The sequence below is a fragment of the Coptis chinensis genome, chromosome 2, assembly GCF_015680905.1.
Source record: "Coptis chinensis isolate HL-2020 chromosome 2, ASM1568090v1, whole genome shotgun sequence".
NCBI classification, from domain to species: Eukaryota; Viridiplantae; Streptophyta; class Magnoliopsida; order Ranunculales; family Ranunculaceae; genus Coptis; species Coptis chinensis.
Genome location: NC_141457.1, coordinates 47,161,571 through 47,185,054, shown reverse-complemented (window position 1 = coordinate 47,185,054; position 23,484 = coordinate 47,161,571). Strand labels below are relative to the sequence as shown.

General features: G+C 36.0%; 2 protein-coding genes across 6 annotated transcripts; both read right to left on the bottom strand.

Annotated features, from left to right (window-relative positions):
• Window positions 1–35: 35 nt before the first annotated feature.
• On the bottom strand, window positions 36–15,699 carry PAPS3 (poly(A) polymerase 3). 3 transcript variants are annotated; one of them, XM_086588960.1, is made up of 11 exons: window positions 15,166–15,699; window positions 14,991–15,068; window positions 13,417–13,524; window positions 11,432–11,494; window positions 10,924–11,085; window positions 7,886–7,996; window positions 6,038–6,100; window positions 5,617–5,922; window positions 2,043–2,207; window positions 984–1,047; window positions 36–911 (listed from the first exon to the last, which is right to left on the bottom strand). In XM_086588960.1, exons 1-11 carry the CDS (start codon window positions 15,196–15,198, stop codon window positions 907–909), a joined length of 1,158 nt encoding a protein of 385 aa, XP_086445086.1. In that variant the 5' UTR covers window positions 15,199–15,699; the 3' UTR covers window positions 36–906. The 3 variants fall into 3 exon arrangements, with proteins under 3 accessions (XP_086445086.1, XP_086445084.1, XP_086445085.1); XM_086588958.1 differs by lacking the exon at window positions 984–1,047; XM_086588959.1 differs by lacking the exons at window positions 984–1,047; window positions 2,043–2,207.
• A 4-nt stretch (window positions 15,700–15,703) lies between these two features.
• Window positions 15,704–20,809, bottom strand: LOC147516299 (uncharacterized). Of its 3 annotated transcripts, XM_086588963.1 has the most exons (4): window positions 19,914–20,549; window positions 18,480–18,530; window positions 16,389–16,659; window positions 15,704–16,071 (listed from the first exon to the last, which is right to left on the bottom strand). In XM_086588963.1, the coding sequence occupies exons 1-3, from the start codon at window positions 20,436–20,438 to the stop codon at window positions 16,426–16,428; spliced, it is 810 nt and encodes a 269-aa protein (XP_086445089.1). In that variant the 5' UTR covers window positions 20,439–20,549; the 3' UTR covers window positions 15,704–16,071; window positions 16,389–16,425. The 3 variants fall into 3 exon arrangements, with proteins under 3 accessions (XP_086445089.1, XP_086445091.1, XP_086445090.1); XM_086588965.1 differs by lacking the exon at window positions 18,480–18,530 and having other exon boundaries at window positions 19,914–20,543; XM_086588964.1 differs by lacking the exons at window positions 15,704–16,071; window positions 18,480–18,530 and having other exon boundaries at window positions 16,096–16,659; window positions 19,914–20,809.
• Window positions 20,810–23,484: the final 2,675 nt, after the last annotated feature.

Sequence of the window (23,484 nt, the reverse complement as noted above, 5' to 3'; positions counted from 1 at the left end):
CAAATTTCCGCCAGCATTCGCAGAAGACGATACCATCCAAAAAGAACTGAAAATTAATGTTGTGTAAAGCTGTATTGTATGTTGAATTCTCCATATGACCATAACATGTTGGGCGATATGACATGTAGACGTTTACATTCTAATACAACATTAGTTTCAGCACAAAAAGAAAATAGAATATTACATTTATTGTATGACACCTGAACTAACTGACCAAAAGCTTCTAAACAAAAGTCATTGATGCAAAATTTATAGTTCCCTTCAATTTTCTGTGAACGACCCTTTGTCCACTTTTCCCTTTTGTTTGTATGCTTTTCCATTTGTATTTTCTTTCTATTGTTTTCTTTTTCTCTTTTTCCTCTGTTGAGAGAGGGCGTGAGAGGAAGAGTTGCAGACTTCTACCCACAAAATTTCCTATAACAATTCTTGCTGAACTCACCAGCCTCCTTGGACTCCCCACAACCACGACACCATCCAAAACTAACTTCTATGAAAACTACCTAAGAAAAAAAGATACACGATCATCACGTAACAGTCGGGTGTTCAGAATCTCCATTTATGGCCATATATCCAACAACATAATCTGGTAGGTAATCGGAGTAAATGGGAATCCTATGCTGATTGCAGTCAAACATCCTCCAGTACCCTTTTGATGCATTCCCATTTACAGAGTCAAAGTGAGTATCCTTAGGCAGTTGAGCAGAGTCCACAATAGAGAGTTCAAGTGTAGCAATGGAGCCTTGATAACCATTAGTTATGTGCTTCATGAAGTACTCTTCCACAAGTCCGGCATCTCTAAAATTAGTGCGGCCGGGCTGTAAGCCCCAGTAGAACACTGTGTTGGGTATTCCCAAGTCTGGATCAACATATACTGTTGGATTGGGGTCACAAAGTCCTTGTACTTCTTCAAGCTGCAATGACGTGAAAACTACACTTCAGGCCTCAGCAAGTATTATGCACAATAACAAAATAACGAAACATACAGAAAAATATTTTCGGAGCGCCCGTTTTCAGGTTGTCTGTATATTTCTTCCAAAAGCGCAGTTTCTGATTGGAGGAATGAGTGAAAAAATTAGCATTAGTTTTACAGAACTATTTAGTTTATGAAATCTGGATTCCAAAGAAAGTCCAGATTTTCTTCCTCTTTCCTCTACTTATCCTCATCTCTTTCTTTCTTTCTTCTTTCTCAATCTCAAAATGGTGTTCTCACTGAAGGATTTTTGAGGGGGTTGTGGATTCTTTGGAGGAAGTGATCATATCCATTAAAGGCCTCTTATTCTTCTGGGCCAAAGTTCCTGAGAGAACTAGTAGAATTCCTCTTGAGCATTTCGTGTGTAGATGGTAAGACATTTTGACTTGAGGCCTTTGTGTTTCAGAACTTTTGGACATTTGTTGCTAAGTTTCTTTTTCACTGTTTCTACCATAAGGATACCTCATCCTACCTTTTCTATGTTTCTACAATATTATATCAATAAAACATCTATTTACTGGTTTAAAAAAAATGGCATTCCTACATCAATCTTTCTGGAGCACTTGTACTCGGACTCCCTATTGGGATAACTACTCTAAAAGTAAGCATTTAGGATAGTCACTTCTTTAAATTGGTATGGAAGTTGCTTTCAAAATGACTAACAAACATAGAAAGGAGATTCCTACGTTCAATTTTCAATCAACACCAAACCGACCAAATTAAGTAAAACTTTCAGGAATTCAGTGAACCAAACACAGCCATGTCTTTAAGAACCAAGGAGAAGTTCATATTAGTAAACAGTAAGTGGTTGCTCATCCTGTGAAAGAGAAATAAGATAAAACATGAACTATCTTTGAGTTCAGCCATGCCCCCTCCATGCCATTCATGTATGTGATAGGACTGTTAGGACCTCCCACAAAGTTACATCGACTCTTAAACTCCTAAAGGTGGAAAGCCATTTAATTTTCCATTAAAATCAACGTACAGCTAAATACCTATTTCTTTCGACGACAAGCTATAATATTCTAACATCAAAACTCGAAACAAAAGCATGTACAAAGAAAATGATTACCTTGAGAAGCAGACAGCGAAAACGTGATTTCACCCAACCCACCCAGTTTCCCAACTCACCCTGGTTTGAAGCAGCGAGCAAAATTCGAACAAAACGCCTATACTTCTTTGAGTAAGGGAAAGTGTCAAATAGACTACTCCATTCAAAATCTGGTCGTAGGATATCCTGTGATACACTCAAATATTGTTACTACAATTCATCTTCCAAATAGTTTCATCTCGCAATGCATAATTAAAACTTTTTTTTTTTTTTTTTTTTTTTTAAAAAAAAAAAGTCTCACCAAAACAGGAACTTCACCAAATAGTGGTGCACTAGTGTGATAGACATAAAATCAAGGATAGATAGCACCATCCATCTCCCCACTCCCCATGAGACAATCCAATATAAGGCCCCCGTTTGATTTCAGTTTTAGATGATGAATGGAATAAAAGTAATAAGCAGGAAATGAAAATGAAAAGAAGGAAAAATATTGAGAGAGAATGTGTAAGAAAAATAGTTGAGATAATTTCCAACCTTGTAGATCTCATATATTAATAGGTACTGTTACCATAGAACTGGAATACTTTTTCTTTTTCCTTTGATCGGTAAAGATAGAGATATATTATATTACACAAACAGGGAATACAGAGCGATATGATGATATATCCGAACATAAGATTACAACAACAACAAACTGAAACAAAGAACAAACATGAAACAATTAGATCTCGCTAATCACTGCCTAACAAAGATTCCCATCTAAACAAAAATCTCCGAAAGGAGTGTCATGCCATTCCTCCCATCTCTTTGACCAAAGGAAGATGAGACTTTATCAAAATAATCACCTCCTCCACTGAGTGTTAATGTATCCTCGAAATGCCTCCGACTCCACTCCAACTAAAAGCCCCACATGATTGTGAAGGGAGTAATATTCCATAACTTACAACCTTGGGAAGAATGAACCATCAAGACCTATGCCTCTAATAACTCCTTCACGGATAGGGGAACAACCCAAACCATTTGTGATTGTTGAAGAAAATGACACCACACCTCCAAAGAGAAAGGACAGTGAATTAGGGTATGACTGACCGACTCTTCATCAGACAAACACAAAGGACAAAATTTACAATGAATTTCTTATACTATGAGATCCCATATACCATGAGATATTCCTCAATATGAGGATCTGATCTAGTACTCCTAGCTCACATAATGTTTATTCTCTATAGCCCCTAAGTCCCTAACTGATGCATTCTAGGGATCTAAACCCTTGGTTCTAGTCCATATTGGTTTATGTATTAATAGGGATTTTTAGAATATTGTTTGATTGCTCTTTTGATGTTTTTACCATTGGATTCTTTTTAGGTTTATTTTTAATTCCAAAAATTAGGTAATTTAGTTTCTAAATTCGAATTCGAAGGCCAGTTTCTGAATTCATTGTTCCTTTGGCTATAAATTGAGTTGTAGGCATTTGACCATATTTGGTGGATTTTTTATAAAATTTATGTTTGTGAGAGAAAGGTTTTCTCTCCTGAATCTCAGGTTTCCATTGTTTCTTTTTTCCTAATTAAAATCCTAAAAACTATAATCATTTAATTTTTCTTGAGTTAAGAAGTTCTACTTTTAGTCATCAACAAGCATCAGTCTGAGACATAAACTCAAAATCCCCTCCTGAAACCTATGGTTTTTTCGAACACGTGACTCCGGCTTCTCTCTAAGATTTATTAGGTGCTGGTGCATTTTCAACACAGGTCTATGGAATCAACTGCTACAAACTTTACCAACTAAGCTACCTGGCAGCATTAAATAATGTGGGAGTTTTCCAATCACAAGTTTTTACAGGTTTATTACATTACTATAACTAGCAGCGATAAATTAGGTCCTTAAGAAAATATTCTAAGAGTATTAAATCAAACCCAAAATATCTATTCTTCATCAGGTTGAAAAATAGTATGTGGGCTGTGGCTTTCTACTTCCCAGGCTCAAAGAAATCTTGCCTATGCAGTTAAAGGTGCGGGGCTGGCGCTGGCTACGCGTTTGAGTTGAGTCTATGAGCTAGGCAAGAACCCAGGCAACACTAGGCACTCCACGGACTTAGACGCAAGGCGATGGGCTTAGGCATGCTTTTGAGAAATATTTTGAGAAACTTGGTTACTAATTGGACGAAGTGATGTTAGATTTAAATCTTTCGCTTGTATCCTTAATTTGTCACTAGGAGTGAATCAGAATCAGAATCATAACTGACCTACTGGGCTCAGGGGCACCAAACTAGTTGGAATGTATTAGTTTCCATATGGACGGCTAGTGGGGTCAGGCTACCAAACTAGTTGCTGTGTCTTAGTTTCAATATAGATGGCTAGATTGCTGTCTTATACATGTTTGGAGAACTCCAACTTTTATTCTGTTTACTTTCTTACTGTTTTTTATAGTGGTCAATCGTAACCATATGTATAAGCCAACTCCCATAACAGTTCTTAAACAAATAATCAGATCTAGGATATTATTCTTCATTATAAAAATGCCAAATAATCTCTACCAACAGTCCAACACTATCCAGCGATCTGCAGGAAACCAACACAAAAATAAATATCTAAAAATACAGATACGAGGTCACAAAATGTCGTATAGACTGCCCAATGAAGAGCATCCTAACATTGGAGCACCCAACTCAAAACCAAATGGTGATATGAGCGGAGCGGCCCAGGAACATATATTATATCACGCAAGGCTTCAATTCCCAATGTGGGATTATATACACTCCCCCTCATGTGTTGCGTACCTTAAGCCAAACACATGAATTAGTTTTATCAGGTGACGTGGAGTAAATGAGCTTTTTCACCAAAACAATAGCGATGAGTGGAAACGGACCCAGGAATATGTTCATATATGATGGAAAGCTTTAAGTTCCTAATGTGGGTTTATACATCTCAACAAAGGGAACACAACATAACAATAACGAAACATGTTGAACAAGACACTAAAATAGTACCACAAGCTGCAAATTTAAATGACGAACTTCATTAAATGTCAACTGTCTAGCGCACATAGATTTTATAATTGCTTCAATTGTCCTTATACTCCTAAGAATTGACACTGACGCCACAAATAGGGCCCACAGGAACACAGCTTACTTTAATATGTAGAACAACTCAAGGTGTGGTGAAAACTATTGTTGAGATGGGTTTATTATATTTCTCAAAATTTTCTTTTCACTCCTTTTTCGTCTTTTGTATTATTGCACGGTATTAAACTTTTTACTTTTTGTTTAGAAAATTACTCTTTAAATAAAATAAAAATAAAAGCTTATGCCTCACCTCATAACCCATTATGCTTCAATTGCAACCTGGGATTTAAACTTTCAACTACTAAAGAGAGCCCCAGATAATAAAGAATCCTAAGCAAGCAAACTGAAGAAACCTAAGTTATCTGGATACTATTCATCCATAGGCAAGAATGTGAACCTGATACTGAAATTATTCTTATTTATGCATGTGCAAACATTGGGAGAGAAGGTGGTACCATGTTCTGGACTCAAACACACCGAAACTACTTAAAGATCACAAGGAACAGCAGCCGAAAAGAAAAAAGAAATTACCTCAGTATGAGCATGTCCACGAAGAAACTCTGCCCTGATCCTCTGGAATGTGCTCTTTGTAATATTAGAGTGGCAGAACTCATGTGGACTACAGGGCAACTCTATGGGCATTAAGGAACCTATTTCAGCAACTTCTCCACTGACTGGCAGCATCTCTTCCACCAGCAACACTGGTGTGGGCCACGGCCAGAGTGCAAATGTCTCGAAAAATATTGACATAAGAGAACTAACGCTGGCATTAGGGTGTCTCTGACAAACATATGCTGTGAGAACTGCAATGTGGATTCCTCCAAAAAACCCAACAACCTGCGAAAGATCACAAGAATGTCTTCAGAAGCTATCACACCAATATGAAGAATTGTTTAGGGAAACTAACATGAAAATAAAAGGATCGTCTTTAACAGGAAGAACTTCACCCTACACTGCAATATATTCCTCGCCTTTGTGCCCAAAATCTGAGGCATCGTAACAATGACTGGAATTTCTGCAAACAATTGACAAAATAACACCAGGAAGTCAAGAATAATACAAAATAAACTACAAATGCAAAACATAGGAAAATAATAAACGAAAATAAATAAGGGAGTTCTCAGGCTCTCCGTTGGAATATTTATAAGAGATTGTAAGAGAATTCCCAGCCAATTTTCAGTAAGAAATCATGCCCACACACATTAGACAGACACAAAATCCCCGACAGACATCAAATCTTGTCTAGAAATTCAACCTATTAGAAAACATTGGTAAATATGCAGACGTTCAGTTGAGCATTCTATATTACGATTCCTGCAAGCTTGCAGTCTACTTCAAGATAACCTCCCATTATAATTTACAACAGTTAAAGGTGCGGGATGGGAATTGGGATCGTTTATGACAAATGATAATTGGTATCAAATTCATCTCATATCTTTCAGGACAAGATGGATCAAATCCTTCTGCACTATGAAGTTTCATTTGCATTTTCTCTACATATCGCCCCCAAATCGTCTTAGGTTTCAAACTCTAGAGTGCACCAATGCAAATCCTGGATTTTCTCCTACGGTGGTGGCGTCCCTTTTTTTTATCTGTAAAAGGTTGATTACATTATATAATCAGAAAGAAAGGGCAAAACTAGTAGGGTGAGATATCCTACATTAAAAAGGAGCAACAAGCGACCCAAAAGGGCCAAAACAAACAGCAACAAATATACAACAGCAATCTAAGACAAAAACGATGCCCCTGCCATAAGAGAGTCGCATCTGAATGTGTAACAACGAAAAAGAATCTCTCTCCTTTTCTCCCAGATCTTTGACCAATGGGAGATGAATCCCTGGACAAATATAACAGTCTCCAAACGTAGAATAGTAGAAATAACGCCACTAATATACTAAAAATGGCTTTCCATGTAAATTTAAAAATGGCTCGCCAGAACTGTTTCTGCTTTGGTGTATGCTTAGTAGCTTACTGCCTAGAGCAGTCTTGGCCCTGAAAGTAGCATATACATCATCCAACTCCCAAAATTCATTTTTCCCTTAGATGGGATTGACCATATTCAAACATAACACCATGTAACCGCCCATATCAGCAGCAAGCCTCATCTGATCAACGAACCCCCATTGACCTTCTGGGCTAAATGGGAGAACTAATGATAGGCAAGAAACGTTTTTTTTTTTCCATTTTGAGAATGAGAGATGTCATTATAATCACATAGCTTTTACATTGTGATGATGACACGTTTATTCAACAAATCTGTCTATTTCCTTCTTTGGTTGTACATAAGACATCTAACAATAAATAAACAAAACTATCATTGATTTCTCTGTAGGAACATGCAACTGTCCAAGCACTCAGAAGAACTTATCAAAAGAAAAACTCTAAGTCAACAATTCCCAGTGGCTTTGTGTGAATGAAGTGTCCATCCATTACCTTGAGATTACTAAAACGAGATTATATTACCATGCCAATGTATGCAGCACCTAGTTTCCCATTACTTGCTCAATGCTCATTAACTAATCAATAAAAGTTAGCTTGTGGAAACTAGTAAATCTTTGCTGCCCCAGGGACGCTTACAAGGTTAAGTGGCAATTTTTAACAAATGCCAGCAGCAAATGGCATGAGCTCAGTCTGTAACAATTTCCTTTAACAATTCGTGTCTAGAACATCAACGAATCTGTCAAGTTATGCAGCCTACAACCAAACAACAAATACATACAAGTTTTATCTCACTGGAAAGATGTAAGGCAGACGTAAGATGCTAGCACAAGCATTTGAGAAAGAAAGAGACATGTAATACCTCCACATTTGGGACAAGTTGAAGGATACGCAGATTAGCACGCACTCCAGACAAATTTTTCCAACTGGTTTCTTCAATGCCCCTTGATATTGGGTTAAGAATGTCTATATTCTGCAGTAACATATTCTCAGCATGTCAGTACTCATAAACAACATGACAATAACCACAACAGTCATTGATATATATATATATATATATATATATATATATATATATATATATATATATATATATATATATATATATATATCATATCATATGCAAACACAAGCAACAGCCTACATATTTACTGCAATACCAAGAAAATGAAAATTGGGTTCTGGTATCTTATGTCTACAATCTTGAGCCGCAAAATAGTTTTAAGTTGATGCCTTTGTTCTTGGAAAGTTAAACATCTCATTAAAACGATGTTATGCCATAATCAATGCCTTGACTAGCTGCTAGTCAAGGTTAAACCAACGCCTACTATGACAGCACCAAATGTGAGAACATGATTGTCCCAGAAACTCTTTAAAGAAGTACAGCAAGTTATCAATGTGGAAGCCAATCCTAAGAATTGTAACCTAGCAACTGCGTATGGAAGTCACAGAAGTACAGGAGAATAGATTGACAGATGGTCAGATGACAAAACTAACGTAGGGAAATGCATAACAGGACCACAGAAGCAACAGCAACTGAGGGCCAAAGAAGCAGGTAATAATGATAAAGGCATTTAAAGCCTTTGAATTTAATAGTAAAGCTAATGGTGTATGCATCTAAGGCAATCAATGTAAAAGCTGACCATACCAAAGATAAGACTTCAGTAGCTCCTACGAAAATAAGCAGTGCTAATAAGGCACTTGCTCTATAGCAAATTCAGTGTTAACTACTGAAAATACTGGAACAAATGAATCTGATGGAAAACACAATCAAGACAATAAAAGAGATGATGACAGAGGATGGAGAGCTCACATGAAAACAACAGATCCAATGCTAGCTTATTATTAGCATGATCATGGAAAACCAAGGCTTACTACTTCGGGAAAGAATAACAAGAAACCCAACTACAATAAAACACACCTAAAAAATCGTACAGCAAGTGAACTTGAGTTGAATATATTAGTATAAACAGTCCACGTATAATTGTATAAAGATGATTGATGAGACAGCTCCACTTTTCCTTTCTTCGTCCGACCATAAGGAGAAGGAACTTCACAAGATAGTGGGAGAGGTCAAAGAAGCATTGTTTGATTGGGCTAGCACGTGTCCAAGCTTTCAGGGAGTGGGTTACTATAACTTTATGTGCAATTGGGACTCTCTTGTACTTTGAGTTGTATGGGTATGATCTAGTAGCTTCTTGCAACCTAAGATCATATCATGTGATATGTAATATGTTTATTGGTTCAAAGTTTCAAACTCGAATGAATGAAATTGAATTCTATTGATCATAATAAATAAATAGAAAAAGTTTTGCACCAATTATAAGAATTAACCAGCACTAACTGAAGAGCAGTCTACTTTCACAATTGAGAATGTCTGAAAAAAAGAGATCCAATATTAAGCACATTAAGTACTTGCTCCTAAGAAGAACATACTCCAACAATCTGAATGTAGTTTCTGTAGAAATTTGAGAGAGAATTCGCATCATCTCTTTTTTAATTGTCCTTATGCCAAGGAGGTGTGGTCAGGAGCTAAGAGAAGTATGGGATTGGAAGCAGATGTACTTGATTCAAATCAAGAGTGGTACAGGATATTTAGAAGAACAAGGAAGAATACATCTGATTCTGAGATCATAAGGGCCGTAGCTAGTGCAGTGATTTAGGCATTGTGGAACGAGAGAAACAGCAGAATATTCAAGAAGAGATTCCACTCGCCTTCTCAAGTTCTAAAGGATATAATGAAAAAAATGAAGCTCTATTTACAGCAGGAACTCAAGAATGCTGATAACACAGGGGCAACAAGGCTTATGATGGATAGTTTGGGCATCGACATGAACTACAAAAGTATAGGAATAAAGCAAGTGCAATGGCATAAACCTCCTCCTCATACTGTTATGTTAAACTGTGATGGTACACTCCAAAATCTTCGTGCAGGTTATGGTGGAGTGTTCAGGGACGAAGAAGGAAGATTTATACTTTTGTATAAGGGTGGCTGCAAGAAGAGGTCTATTGTATTCTTAGAACTCCTAGGCATTGAAGTAGGAATGAGGACAACAGTAAGGATGGGCTTTCAGTGTTTGCACATAAACTCAGATTCTGAAAGAGCAGTGAATATGGTAAATGAGACTGAGGCAGCACCATGGTATTGTTTGAATGTGTTGCAGGCTATCAAGATGCATAAACAAAAATTCAATAGACTGGAGGTCGCACACATTTACAGAGAAGCCAATAGGGCAGCTGATTTTGTTGCTAAATCTTGTTCCCCTGAAGATGAAAATCTAAGCTGTCATATAGGTCCTCTTGAGGAAAAACTGTCTGTAATAGTGCACGAAGATGCCACAGGATGTATCTACAAAAGGTTTTAACTTAATACAGGTTTGGGTCTGCCTTAACCCATAACTTCTTCAAAAAAAAAAGTACTTGCTCCTAAGGCATCCCCCAACCACACACACACACACACAAAAGTCTTGGTTCCAGTTAGAATTCTAAGATATCCATTGATATACACAAAACCGTAATCCTACTCACGAAAAAAGAACTTCCTAATCTTAACAATAAGATACTATGGGCTGTGCCATCTTTATGATGAATTGCATGATATGCCGACACCATATCCATGTCAGATTTTCAGCATCAATGCATAGTAGAATGGTTATTGTGAAACTTTAACATCCATAAAAATGCTATTAAATGGAATGCTACCTAGAACCAATTCCAGTAGAGGACTAAAACAATGAAATGACACAACTCGCAAGATTTGGGGGCAAGATACGACAAAAGAAAATAAAAGATGCCCACATTGAATAAAATTCTGAATGGTCAATAACTAAATATGTTATTGATGAGCCACTGACAGATAGTATTACCTATTTAATTTAGAACATAAATTGAAAAACTTACATCAGGAACCGTAAGTATGTCAAGTTGGGCATATGGGAGATCGATTGAGATCCCATTTAATTTAAAGCACATCAAGGGAGCCTTTGCATCCTTAACACAATGTAGCTCAGATACTTCTGATCTGTTTTGAAGCACGTTGCGTAAGACAATAAAAAAGTCCTCCTGCATAATTTATTAGAATCCTCAAAAACAAGCAAGCTTCATGAACTAAAACAAGAGTGTCACTAATGGGTGGTTCTTCGCAGCAACAAGAAGGAATGATGTGAATGGTTGGTTCTTATCAAATATACTCTAGAACTCTTCACTAGTAATACTGGACTCTTTTTACTTAGGAGGTTAATGAAAATTTGAAAACGACCAAATAGTCAAGCAAAACAAAATCCACATTAGTGCCAGAAGCAGCTGATGAGATTTTCAGCCACACTTTTGTAACAGGAAACAAAACTCTTTTTCTTCATTTTTATGCAATAATGATGAATCGCCTAAACTTAACTGCAAATAGACTTACCGACATGGTGGCAAAGGAGGGACCAAGACATAAAGCATCAATATCCGAATCCGACCCGTGGGCCTACAAAATGTTCAAACCGTTAGCATTGTGATCTAAATAGCCAAAAAAAAAAATGCAACAACACTATCAATCAACTACAGAAGAAAGCATCAATTAGGAATTTGAAGGCGGCTAACAACACAGGTACTTCCATACTTGAATAGCAAGAGGCTCATTGATACAGAATTATAATGTCGAAAAACAATTATATACACCAAACTCTGAGTCATGAAAAGCATATCAAACAAAAGGTGAAATTTGTGGTAAAAAAATTAAATAAAAAATAAAAAAAACATAGAAAATTTTTCGTTCAAACAAATGTTTCCAGGTGGACTAAACAATATAGTTTAAATAGTTTTGAAAAAATTGGGGACACAAGAATAAGTACTATGAAAGTTTAGGAATACAGTGTCAAATTTCATCAATAAAACTAAAAGAGCTTAACCACACCCTAAAACCAAAACACATCATTAAGTGACAATTTAATATAGTTTAAACTTTGAAACATTCAAAAGCCTGGAAAATGCAAACTGAAACAACAAGTGTGAATTCATATTTTGCTTAATAAAAGAACTCTTATATAACAAAAACAACTAAAATAGGGACTATGCGCAAAAGGGTGACGAAATTCAAAATTACATATGCATTCATCATAATCTTCGTGTGCTTGTTAGATGTCTGTTTTAAGCTACTTAGGAACAAAATCCAAAACCCCAGAAAAAGGACAGACATTGTCATAGTTTTTTCAAGTTCAAGATGACTAGTGACAACATTCGCGAAATATCAGCATTTCTTTTTCTGAAAAATCTCAAATGATCGACAGGTGAGAAGTTGTATATGGTGATATCTCTATTTGCTAATTTTTATTTGGTGAATCAGAGAGAGAATGAGAAAGACCATCTTTCATGTTGAAGTTACAGATCAAAATGAGGGGACCGCGAGGTTCAAATATGAACATAGAAAGACAAACATGAAATCACACAAATTGTAAAGAAAAAGACAATATAATGCCATATATTGGTTAATGCAAAAGATGATCAAAGTTTAAGATATCGATAGTTCCACCAAAGTTTATGACAAATGACATTAAATTGAGAGAGGAACAAAATCTATCTTTCCCCAATGCCCAATGCCCAATGCCCAAAAAAAAAGAGTTTGTGATGTAGATCCAAGATCTGTAACAATGTGTTGTGAACCATGTTCCAACGCCCAAGGTGTTGTTAAGCATGTGCATGCCCATGTTAAACTCACAGTTCCACTGATATACACTGTTATATATCATTCCAATAGCTCAGGCTTCCAGAGAAAAGTGGTTGTTAACACAGCACTACCGGTAAATGAAGGGTGCTGTGAAGTGTGTAGAAGCTGTTAAGCATTAAACCGTGGTCCTTTTGATATACAAACTTACATGTGTCTCCATTGTAAATGAAAATGGTTGTAAATAAAGCGAGTCAATCTTCACCTTAGCTTGGTTAATGTCATTTTTTTCCCTTTCGCCTTCTATGTTTAGTACATAATGATGGAACACAGTCAAATATAAGATAAAGAATGCGCAAAGTGCACAAAAGCCTGGTGTTCGGATTCTAGTATCACCAAAATACACTCCGTACTCAGCACTTAAACCTACAGGTGTATTACAGCAAACTAGAAGAACAAATAAGTGAAATAACTGTAACGAAATGAACTGCTGCATATCCTGATTGGAAAAAATGGTTTGGATGTGACGTTTTGATAATGGATCCTAGCATTTTCCAACAGTAAATGGTCCCAAGTCCCATGAACCCTAGTGCAACACTTTTGAAATGCTCTCTTGTAGGCTTACGTCTAACTTCAAGTACTCAACACACTCAGTAAATAGCATTTTAGTCTTAGGCTTCCCCAGACAACCAAAAACTAATGTAAGACATCGAATTCAAAGCACATGTATGTATGTGGATACTTACTCCCAGACAATATGAACCATAGGTTAATATTGCTGCAGAAGAATTCACAACTTGATCCTTTGGAAGTCCTCTTTGCCAAGCAACCCTTTTTATCCATGACAATACAATCTGCAAATTAATTTAAAATGGAAAGAAAAATGGTTAGCACAATAGAGCTGACATGGTACGATAAATTAAATGGTAGACAAAGCAATTATTGGTTTCTAAGTCAGACACAAAGAAACATATTGATTTCACTTATTAACTCTATACAAATGAACGAGTCCATTTATATCTCAATTCCATTCCATTAGGTGGTAATTTAGCAAGAAATGGAAAATAAATGGTTTTAAAAGGTTGAAAATGAGGAGAAGAAGCTGTTCTTGAATGTGTATTCCAAACTTATCTCCCACGGTCAGAAATTTGTGCAATGCTATTAAGCAGCATATAGACGACCAGAAGGAACACATCTAAGTAACATGGACACTTCATATTCTTAAAAATATCCGTGTCAGACACACGGACATCGTGTGCATATGATTTCAAACAAGGGAACTAGGGTTTTATCTATACCCTAAAAGGCTAAGAAAATAATCTATTAACATGCCACTTTCATAGTCATATATTTGTAAGGAGGCGCTTTGGAAGGTCTTGAGCCCAAGAATTAGTTGTGTAACTAAAGATTAGTAATACTTTTCTTTTGTAATTAGTTGTGTCCCCCGTGTCCTATTTCATATAGGTCGCAGCGTCGGACTCTCCATATCCGTGTCGAACACTGAAACGTGTATCCGTGTCAATGTGACTTATGAATACATGAAAACTCAATTTACTTGGAAACAGATGTAAGGCCACACCACAATGAGATAACCCAACAGCACTTACAAAATTTTCAGTGATGAAAACAATATAAAATTTCCATTAAAGTGAACCCTTCTACTCTGTGCCTATCACTATATAAGGTTCGGTAAGAGTCGACGACTATCCCATTCAGCTTCGGTGGCCACTCAAGTGTTTTGTTTTTTTTTTATCGATAAAACAAGATATTTCATTAGAGTGGCAGAGAAAGTGACAGTACAAAACCACAGACACAAATTACAGAGGCACAATTAAAAGGATATCGTCAAAACTCAAAACATAAGCCCCTTTACCTAGTTTCATGAGACACCTGCACCCACATTACATATTAGACGGTCAAAAGTAGACACATTGTCTTCAAATGGTGTGTCCCACACACTTTACCCACCGGAGACAGATTGGCACAAGACCAACCACTTAAAACCTCCTTGATACCACCCACAAAAACTGTCTGGAACCTAAACAAAAGAAAAAAGGACCACCACAAGGCCTAGGAGTGGGTGCCCACACACAAAAGCTCTAAACTCCAAAATAGTATTACGGCATTCTGACTCAACCAACCTTACCTTATTATTATACCAACACAGACATATACATTTTAATCACTAAAGGAATAAACTTGTTTATACTACTTAACAACATTAGCAGAAAATGTAATGCCAGAAAACATTTAAGCTTAAAAAAAACAACAGCAACACTAATAATAAAAAAAAGATATTAAATGGGCGAAAGATAGAAACCTGTCTGAGTATGTCAATAGCTTCTTTCCTTTTAAGCTCATCTTCTTCACTAGGAACAAGTCCTTCATTTACCATAAACTACAATAGTTTTAAACCAATACATTCAATCCACATTATCTGAAAAAAAAGAGGAATCACAAAACAAAACACATTTATAAACGGACGAAATGAGTACCTGAAGTAGAGCTTGACTCGTTTCTTCCTCCATGCCCACCTACTGAAAATGAACGACAGTGAACTCTCCTGCTTGCAAAATGCAAATAATCCATATAACTTGGGCCTGGATACTGGACCTTAATCCGAACTTTTGGCCCATGGGCCTTTAGAACCAAAAGTTACTAGTAAACTGCATAGTAGTGTGCGTGAGCGGAGAGGGAGAGAGATGAATAAGAGAAGATGAGAACAGAAACCAACCAAATAACGTTTTGGGCCACCTTACCCCATCCGGGCCAAGATCGTTCACTCTGCTCACTTGATTAAACCTAGTCGACTCTGGTCAACAGTAAACATGACATTGACCAGTCAATCATAGTCAAATTGAGCCAACTTCCCTCTCTGGTCAACTATTCTAATCCAAAGAAAATCAAGGATGACATTATAAAACTTATTCTGGTCCATTGCCATGATAGATTTTCGTCTTCTTTCGGGTCTGTCCCTATAATAGATGATCGTAGTTTTCTACTTGAATTGCTGATAAATCTCAAATGTATGGATTTTGTTTCAAACTTCTTCATTATTACAGATCGAGTGAAATGTTAGTTTTATTTGCTCATCTAACAGTAATACACCTGTTCTTTTTATTTTTCCTGTTATTACGCCTTTTGAAACTACAGTCCACTAGACAAAAATACAAAAAGATGGGCCCATGTACACATCCAATTGTGTGAAGCAAACCTCGAGTGCACCTCCCACGCATGTAGGCGACCCCTCCTACAAAAAAATTCACTCCAAAATCTAATCTAGCTCCTTGCTGACATGAGAATGTTCTCAAGGAATGTGTCGTCTCTTTGAATGATCAAGAGCGTGACTCAAACTACAGGGATCATCATCCAATCAACTTCTTTCATCACCTAGCTAGCAACTTAAAACCACAAAAGCACAAGAATTTGTCAAGGTGATATAAGAATCTTAAAGCCAGTACACAACATTGACAATGTTTCCTTTCCTGACTAGTCAAATTAATGTAACAACAGCTGTAAAAATAGAAATCCTAAAGCGCTAATGTCATCAACAAAATCCAGATTAATGCCTAACACATGACTACCTGTGATGTTTCCAACTTTCTCAATCCATTCACATAAAGAGACTTCCATGAAACAGAAAAAACAAAAAAAAAAACATACTACTGAAATCTTGCTTTCTACAGAGATGGTTGGTTTGGGTTGAAACAGTTTTGACCTTATCTTTCAATGGTCGGTCATCAAGAACATCACCCCTATCGCTTTGAGCGTCGATCATCATCATCACCGTCATCGTCGTCTGAATCATCTTTACTTGACCTCTTCCTCTTTGCTGAAACCTCACCTTTTGCAGCATTATCGTCATCCTCATCTTCCTCGTCAATATCTTCATCCTCACCATTTTCTGCACCAGGTTCAAAGTCACTAGCATCTTCTTCTTCTTCTGGACGGGCAACTGGTCGGACTAGATACTCAGTTCCCATATCCTCCTATTGTCAACAAAACAGGAACAAGGACAGAACAAATCAAGGGCCAACAACAGAAGCATTGTATACGAATGAAATATGTAAAAACAATCATTTCAACAACATCCAGCAGTAAACAAAAAAGAGCTAATCAGGTTTTAATGAATGAGATGCTCGATTATATTCTATCATGACATGCAGCAATAAACTTAAAAATACTTGGGGGAGAGCATATTGTGCCCTTAAGCCTTATATCATGCTGCAGACTACTATCGACTTTCATGGGAAAGTTTTAAGGGAAATGAGGAAAGGAACTTCTTCATGGAAAAACTTTCCTTGCAATCAAGCAGGCCCTTAATTAATACCAAATGGCCGGAAAACAATTCTTGTGCAAAAGTTCGACCAAGAATACCCATCAAGGAAATTCTTGATTGCAAAATATTTTCAATTAAGATCTATTCACTCCCAAAATTTGGAGTTCAATTGACTATATTCGCTATAGTTTCCAAATCAGGATTTCGTATCACAATCTCCATAAGTTTACATATCACAAGATTCACAGTTCCAAATTAGAGAAGAAATAAATTTAGACCTGCAACTGAGATATCTCAAAAACCCATTTTGAATCCAGTTAAGATGCAAATATCCTACAGATCATGTTTTGATGTGACTCCTAACTATTAATGATGGTCAGAGAGTTGGTACTCAGAAGAAAAGGTAAGAGGCTGCTGCAAGACGATCAGAGCCACAAATCACTTAAACCTTACCAGCAACAAGAATGATGAATAATGCAAAAAAGAAATTAAAAAACAATACAAAACAGAACAGAATAGAAGCGTGCAAATTTGAAACTCAAATTGATGTCGTGTCAATAAGATCCATAAACCCAAAAGTAGACCCCATAGGATACCAAACATAAAACTCATACCACTATCAAGAACTGTTAGAACTCATCCAGAAAAACACTCAGAGAAATAACAATATGCCATATATAATATGAAAAGGTACAAGTATCTATGAAAAGAGTATCTAATGATTGGACCATTAAAATCTGCTTTGGACCTAGCAGCGCAAATAATTTGCAGAAATGTTTTATTACTGATTGTTGTGGCCTGCTTAATGCACATTCATAAACTTAGGTACCGGATTATTCTCCAATTCCTCCAGAATACACGCCTACAGTTCCAAGCTTGAATATTAACGGTCTGTTACTGCTAAAAGCTAAGAGACATGGACAATTTGGCACAACAGCTTGTATTGCAAAAAATAAAGATTTGAGGTATATAACTGTCTGTATCGACACAGATACGTGCATACTTGTCCAACATGGATTTTTTAAACATGGCGTGTCAATAATACAATGAACTTCAAAATCAAGCACACCTAATAATGCGAAAAAATATCTCCAAATCTTATCAATACAAACATCATGGTGGTAACTTTAGCCTAATGCACACTAGAAGTAGCCCAGCAGATATCTACTGGGTCGGGTACAAGTCTGGAGATGGGCTCAAGCGCCTAACTTCAAGATAAACCAAATAAGAATAAGCCAAAGCCAAAGCCAAAGCCAAAGCCAAAGCCAAAGCCAAATATGGCCTGAACCAACTCAAACCCTATATAAGAATATGTATTTATAAGTTTGGAACTTTTGATCATATTGTAGAAAATAGGAAATAGAGCAGACAGTTCATACATTTGCAAGTATGCAAATTTCGCAAACATGGACCAACATGACACCACATGATGGAATGCGAATACATTACAAATCTAGCTGAAACATGGTATAATAAGGTATTCCATGCAAACTCAAAATAGAGCTGAAGAGCAAATACAATTCTACTTACAGAATACTGTTCTACTATCCCAGTTCCCATACTTTCATCCGCAGTCACCAACTGCAATATAAACAGGTAGGCCCCACTATAATTTTAAAACACGCAATATCTAGATTTGGAAATGATGTACAGTGCACCAAACAGGACATAGACATAAGAACCCAAAAAATAGATGACCAAGCTTTAATTAATAAAAAAAAACAATAATAATGAACCAGGATATATATAGCAATAATTGCAAAACCTTTAGGGGAGTATATTATTCCCTTAACCCCTGTACAACTGTCGAAAGTACTAAAGCAATTCTTGAGAAAATTTTCCACAAGGAAAGGAGCTTCTTTGTGGAAAACTTTCCTTCCAATTGGCTTGAATTAATTTCAAATAACAGGAAAGTGTTTCCTTAAAATGTATCCCCCCCCCCCCAACACACACACACAAAAACACATAATTTAGATGTCTATATTTGCTGCGAAATTCCAAAATCATATTTCCTATTTGCTTGACCTTATTTCACAAATCAAGAGATTTATGGCAATCCAAATTAAAGAAACATACATAAATCTAGCCACGCAAACAAGATATCTTTATTATGCATTTTGACACTGTTTAAGATTAAAATAATTCACAAAGCATGCCTTCATGAGACTGAAGCTATTAATGATTGCAAGGCACAAGAGTTGGTCATCTGTCCCACCACCTCACAAAATACAGTGAAAGGTGCTGCAAAACGGTCAAAGCCACTCAGCCACACACCAGATAGACCTCAACACCAATAAATATGAACAAAAGCATGCAAACTTCAACCTTCTAATCAATGTCGTGTCAAGTATATTCATTAACCCAAAATGGACATATGGTGACCAGACATGAAATTGATAGAGCTATGTGGAACGTCAGAATTCATCCCTTGAACTTACCCCACTCAGACTAAGCAAAACAGAAGTTGAAACGCAGAACCCAAGGTTAAAGCTAGGTATGTAACTGACTCATATAATACAAAGAGTTGCTTAGTAGTAGTAAAACAGGAAATAATTTCAAGTGTACAAGAGTTTATAGTCAAGAGTTAGAGTTAGAAACCAACTGGGCTGGGTACCAGTATTAAATTAAGCTCAAGAGTCTACTGGACGCAAAACTTACAAAGGGCTAAATCCAAGCATTAGACGAACAAGCCTAGAGTAACTTTGCCAACTGAAGGCCTCTAAACCCTATTAACATATGTGCTCTTAAAATATTTAGAGCTTTTCGGTCAAAATTGCAAAACAGATCCAGCTGTATAGTTCACTATTAGACCTAAATTCAAGTTCTCTAGTATACAGAAAATACATTGTACTTACATCAATCGGTAAAACAAACAGCCCCAAAGCAGAAAAATTTGCAACAAAAACAAAAACAGATCTAAAAACATTATCTAACACTTCAATTAAAATAAATAAACAAGTATACCTCGTCTTCTTCCTCATCAGCCACATCCTCCTCCTCAACATCATCATCACTCTCATCATCACTATCATCATCCCCATCATCATCATCATCATCAACATCAACATCCACATCATCAACATCACTATCCTCTTCTTCCTCCTCATCTCCAACCACTTCCTCCTCCACCTCCTCCCTAACAGCCGGAACCACTTCCTCCTCGTCACTATCAATCCCCCCATCATCCGACTCATCATCCTCATCTTCCACGTCATCACCATCATCATTACCAACAACAACAGGTTGTAAAACATTATTATTAGGTACCCCAACAGCCGGAACTACCTCATCCTCATCACTTTCACTACCCCCATCATCAGATTCATCATCGTCATCGTCATCACCACCTTCTTCTTCTACTTCTTTCTCTTCTTCCTCCTCGTCATCATCATCATCGTCAATTTCAACAACCTCACGTGTTTTCTCACTAATTTTCCCATTCAATGCCCTTATTTCCTTGTCAAATTCTTCTTCACTAATCTTCACCATCTTTTCAAATTTGAGGAAAGGGAAATTAATTTGAGGGAAGATTGGAGAGAGAGAGAGAGAGGGGTTTTAGTTTTAGACTTTTAGTTGTGTTTTCTGATATGAGTATCTAAGCCGTTGGTTTAAAGAGTTGACGCGGATCGATGACGTGGCTAAGGAATGGACGGTTTGGATTTTGTTTCAAGTAGAACAAGTTGGGGGGACACGGTTGGGGTTAGGGTTTTAGGGTGGAGGAATTAAAAGATTCGATTTCACACGTTAGAGTTTCCTAGGGCTGATGTCATGTAGAGTTGGTTTGAATTTCAATTTTCGGGGTTCAGTTCTATTCTAATTTTATTGGTTCGGAGTTCGGAAGTCTCATTATTTTTGAGAATAGAAAGATAATATAATCCTCCAACTCCACTTATACACCAACTCCAAAGAAATTAGAAGGCTGATTTTTGGTAGTAAAAAACAATCCATTTGAAAATGTCTAGACGTATCAAAATTTGCTTACAATGTTATAATTTTTTACAAAGTTAGAAATTTTCGTTTGCCTGTTTTTTTTACGAAGATTCTCCATTGTGAGATCAAATACTATCTTTACCAAAAATCAACTCTCAATTCATCTTATAAATCCATTTTTAGTGATGGAGTTCATATAACATAGGAAGATCTCCATTGTGAGATCAAATACTATCTTTACCAAAAATTAGCCCTCAATTCATTTTATAAATCAACTTTTAGTGATGGAGTTCATATAACGGGCTCGATATATAATACGTGAAAAATCAGTTTAAAAAGGATAAAAAAAAAAAAAAAAAAACTTTAGATTGCAAAAGTTATAATACATACATGAAAAATCAGTTTAAAAAGGATTAAAAAAAAACTTTAGATTGCAAAAGTTATTCCATCGTTTATTAAACTAGTTTTTGAACCCGTCCTACAAACGGGTGTCATTGAATAAAAATGTTTATTTGTTTTTTTTTGGCAAAAAGGTAGTTTTCACCCTCGAACTTGTCACGTTTTACTACTTACTCCCCAAACTTCACTTTAGACAATTTTAACCCTAGACTTATAAAACGTATCGAGCTCCATTTTTCCAGTTCATTTCCAGCACCTAAAGAGACTAACATTATTTTAAATGCTGAACTATATTTGTTAAGATATTCTTATTACTTATTCTATATCTATTATTCTCACCCTCTTGTGTGCTTTGAGGTTTAATTAATTTTGTTTGCTTCTATTTTCCGATTTTCCGTTAATTATTAAAATTAGTCTAATAGCCATTTATGTTGATCATTCTGTGGTGTTTCTATAAAAATTGTCACAAAAAAAATATTAAATTCACATCCACTACACCAGAAAATGCGTTTACTAACGGTTATATCCGTTACTTATATTTTTACTAACAGTTATATCCGTTAGCTATGGAGCGTCACTCTCACTTAGGCCAAATTTAGTAACGGATATAACCGTTACTGATAATAATTTTAGTAATAGTTATATCCGTTACTGAAATTCTTTGTAACAGATAGCCAACTGTGGATGACCCAATTAAATTTGTCATTTCTAACGGATATATCCGTTAGTAATGGATGTGCTATTTACTAACTATTGTTTGCAACGGAAATATCCGTTAGTAAACTGTAGCCACTAAAAAAAAAAAAAAATAAAAAAAATCCTGGGTCAAATTTTCTCCACCCTGCAAATCTAATTCTTCCACATCTGATTATTCCATCTCACATAAATATCTACACAACAACTCAAGCAACAAATGAATAACAAGACAAACCAATAACCAATTAAACTTAATTGAAATAAAAAAATAAAACCACCAATCCAAATCTCAATTTACATAGAAAGAAACAAAGCCTCCAATCCAAATCACAATTTACATTGAAACAAAAACAAAGTCTCACAATGAGTTTTCCTACTTCCTTCCTTGATTCATTTCTACCATACACAGATAATATATTGACAAACCTAACAAGCACATGGTTCTCATTGTCAATTACTTGAACAGAAATGTTTCCTAGCCATAGTACAGAAGCAAGCATAGCAAATGTACTCTCTTGATCATCTTTACAAAGTCGAACAGTATCTAACGCCTCCTGATTAAATGAAGGAAACAAAAACCATAAGCTGTGTTGTCATATTAATAACTAATAGCAAAAGAGCTATAAACCTAAGAATAGATATAAGTAGTATTAGTGTATTTTACAAGTATAATCTTTAACTTTGAGTTACCACATAAGCATATGGAATCATTCAGTCAAGTGGCCTAAGTTTCTGTAAGAATATTTTTTTCTTCCTTTAGTTAGAGCTTTTGCCAAATAGAGCCATTGACTTGATCCTATAATCTTGACTTTGAAATTGAAGAAAAAACAATCAAAAAATAGTACTTGTAAACCGACCAAAAACAGTGCATATCCTTCAAAAATAATATTGCTACCTTGGTCAAGTATGTTGGGGTTCAAGATTTAAATGGTGGGCAAACCTGAATAACATAGAACACGAGGAATAAACTACCTTTTTAAGATAGAGCCTACAACAATGACCAAATGCTTGAGATGATGCCATTGACGATATCGACCGTCAAGCTTGCTGGCCAAGGGGTACATGTTTAATACATGCATGAGCTGATTATTCTTACTGAAGTGCAAGTGATGCAATTAAAACAAACATAAGCCTAGTGTATTGTCCACATTGTTGTAATGTTGGTCTAAGACACAATGACAAATAAATAAGATACACTACTGCCACTACTTAATAAATGGAAAACAATTCAAAGTCATTTGTATGTAAATATGGATTTAAAACCATAGAATGGTTGCAAGCATTTGTTAACAAACTTAAGTACTCAATAACATAAAATTATATCCACTTCACAAGTAGCATAGTTAAAAGACAGATTTTGGAACCTACCTTAGTTTTGCATTGCATATTACAATTGCAAGGATCAAAAACAGAATAAGAAACAAAATGGTTTTAAAAAATGGAACAGGGATAATCGTTGTGAGCCTAAAAAATAAAGGGAAAAAATGAAACAAAATGACACTTGATTAGT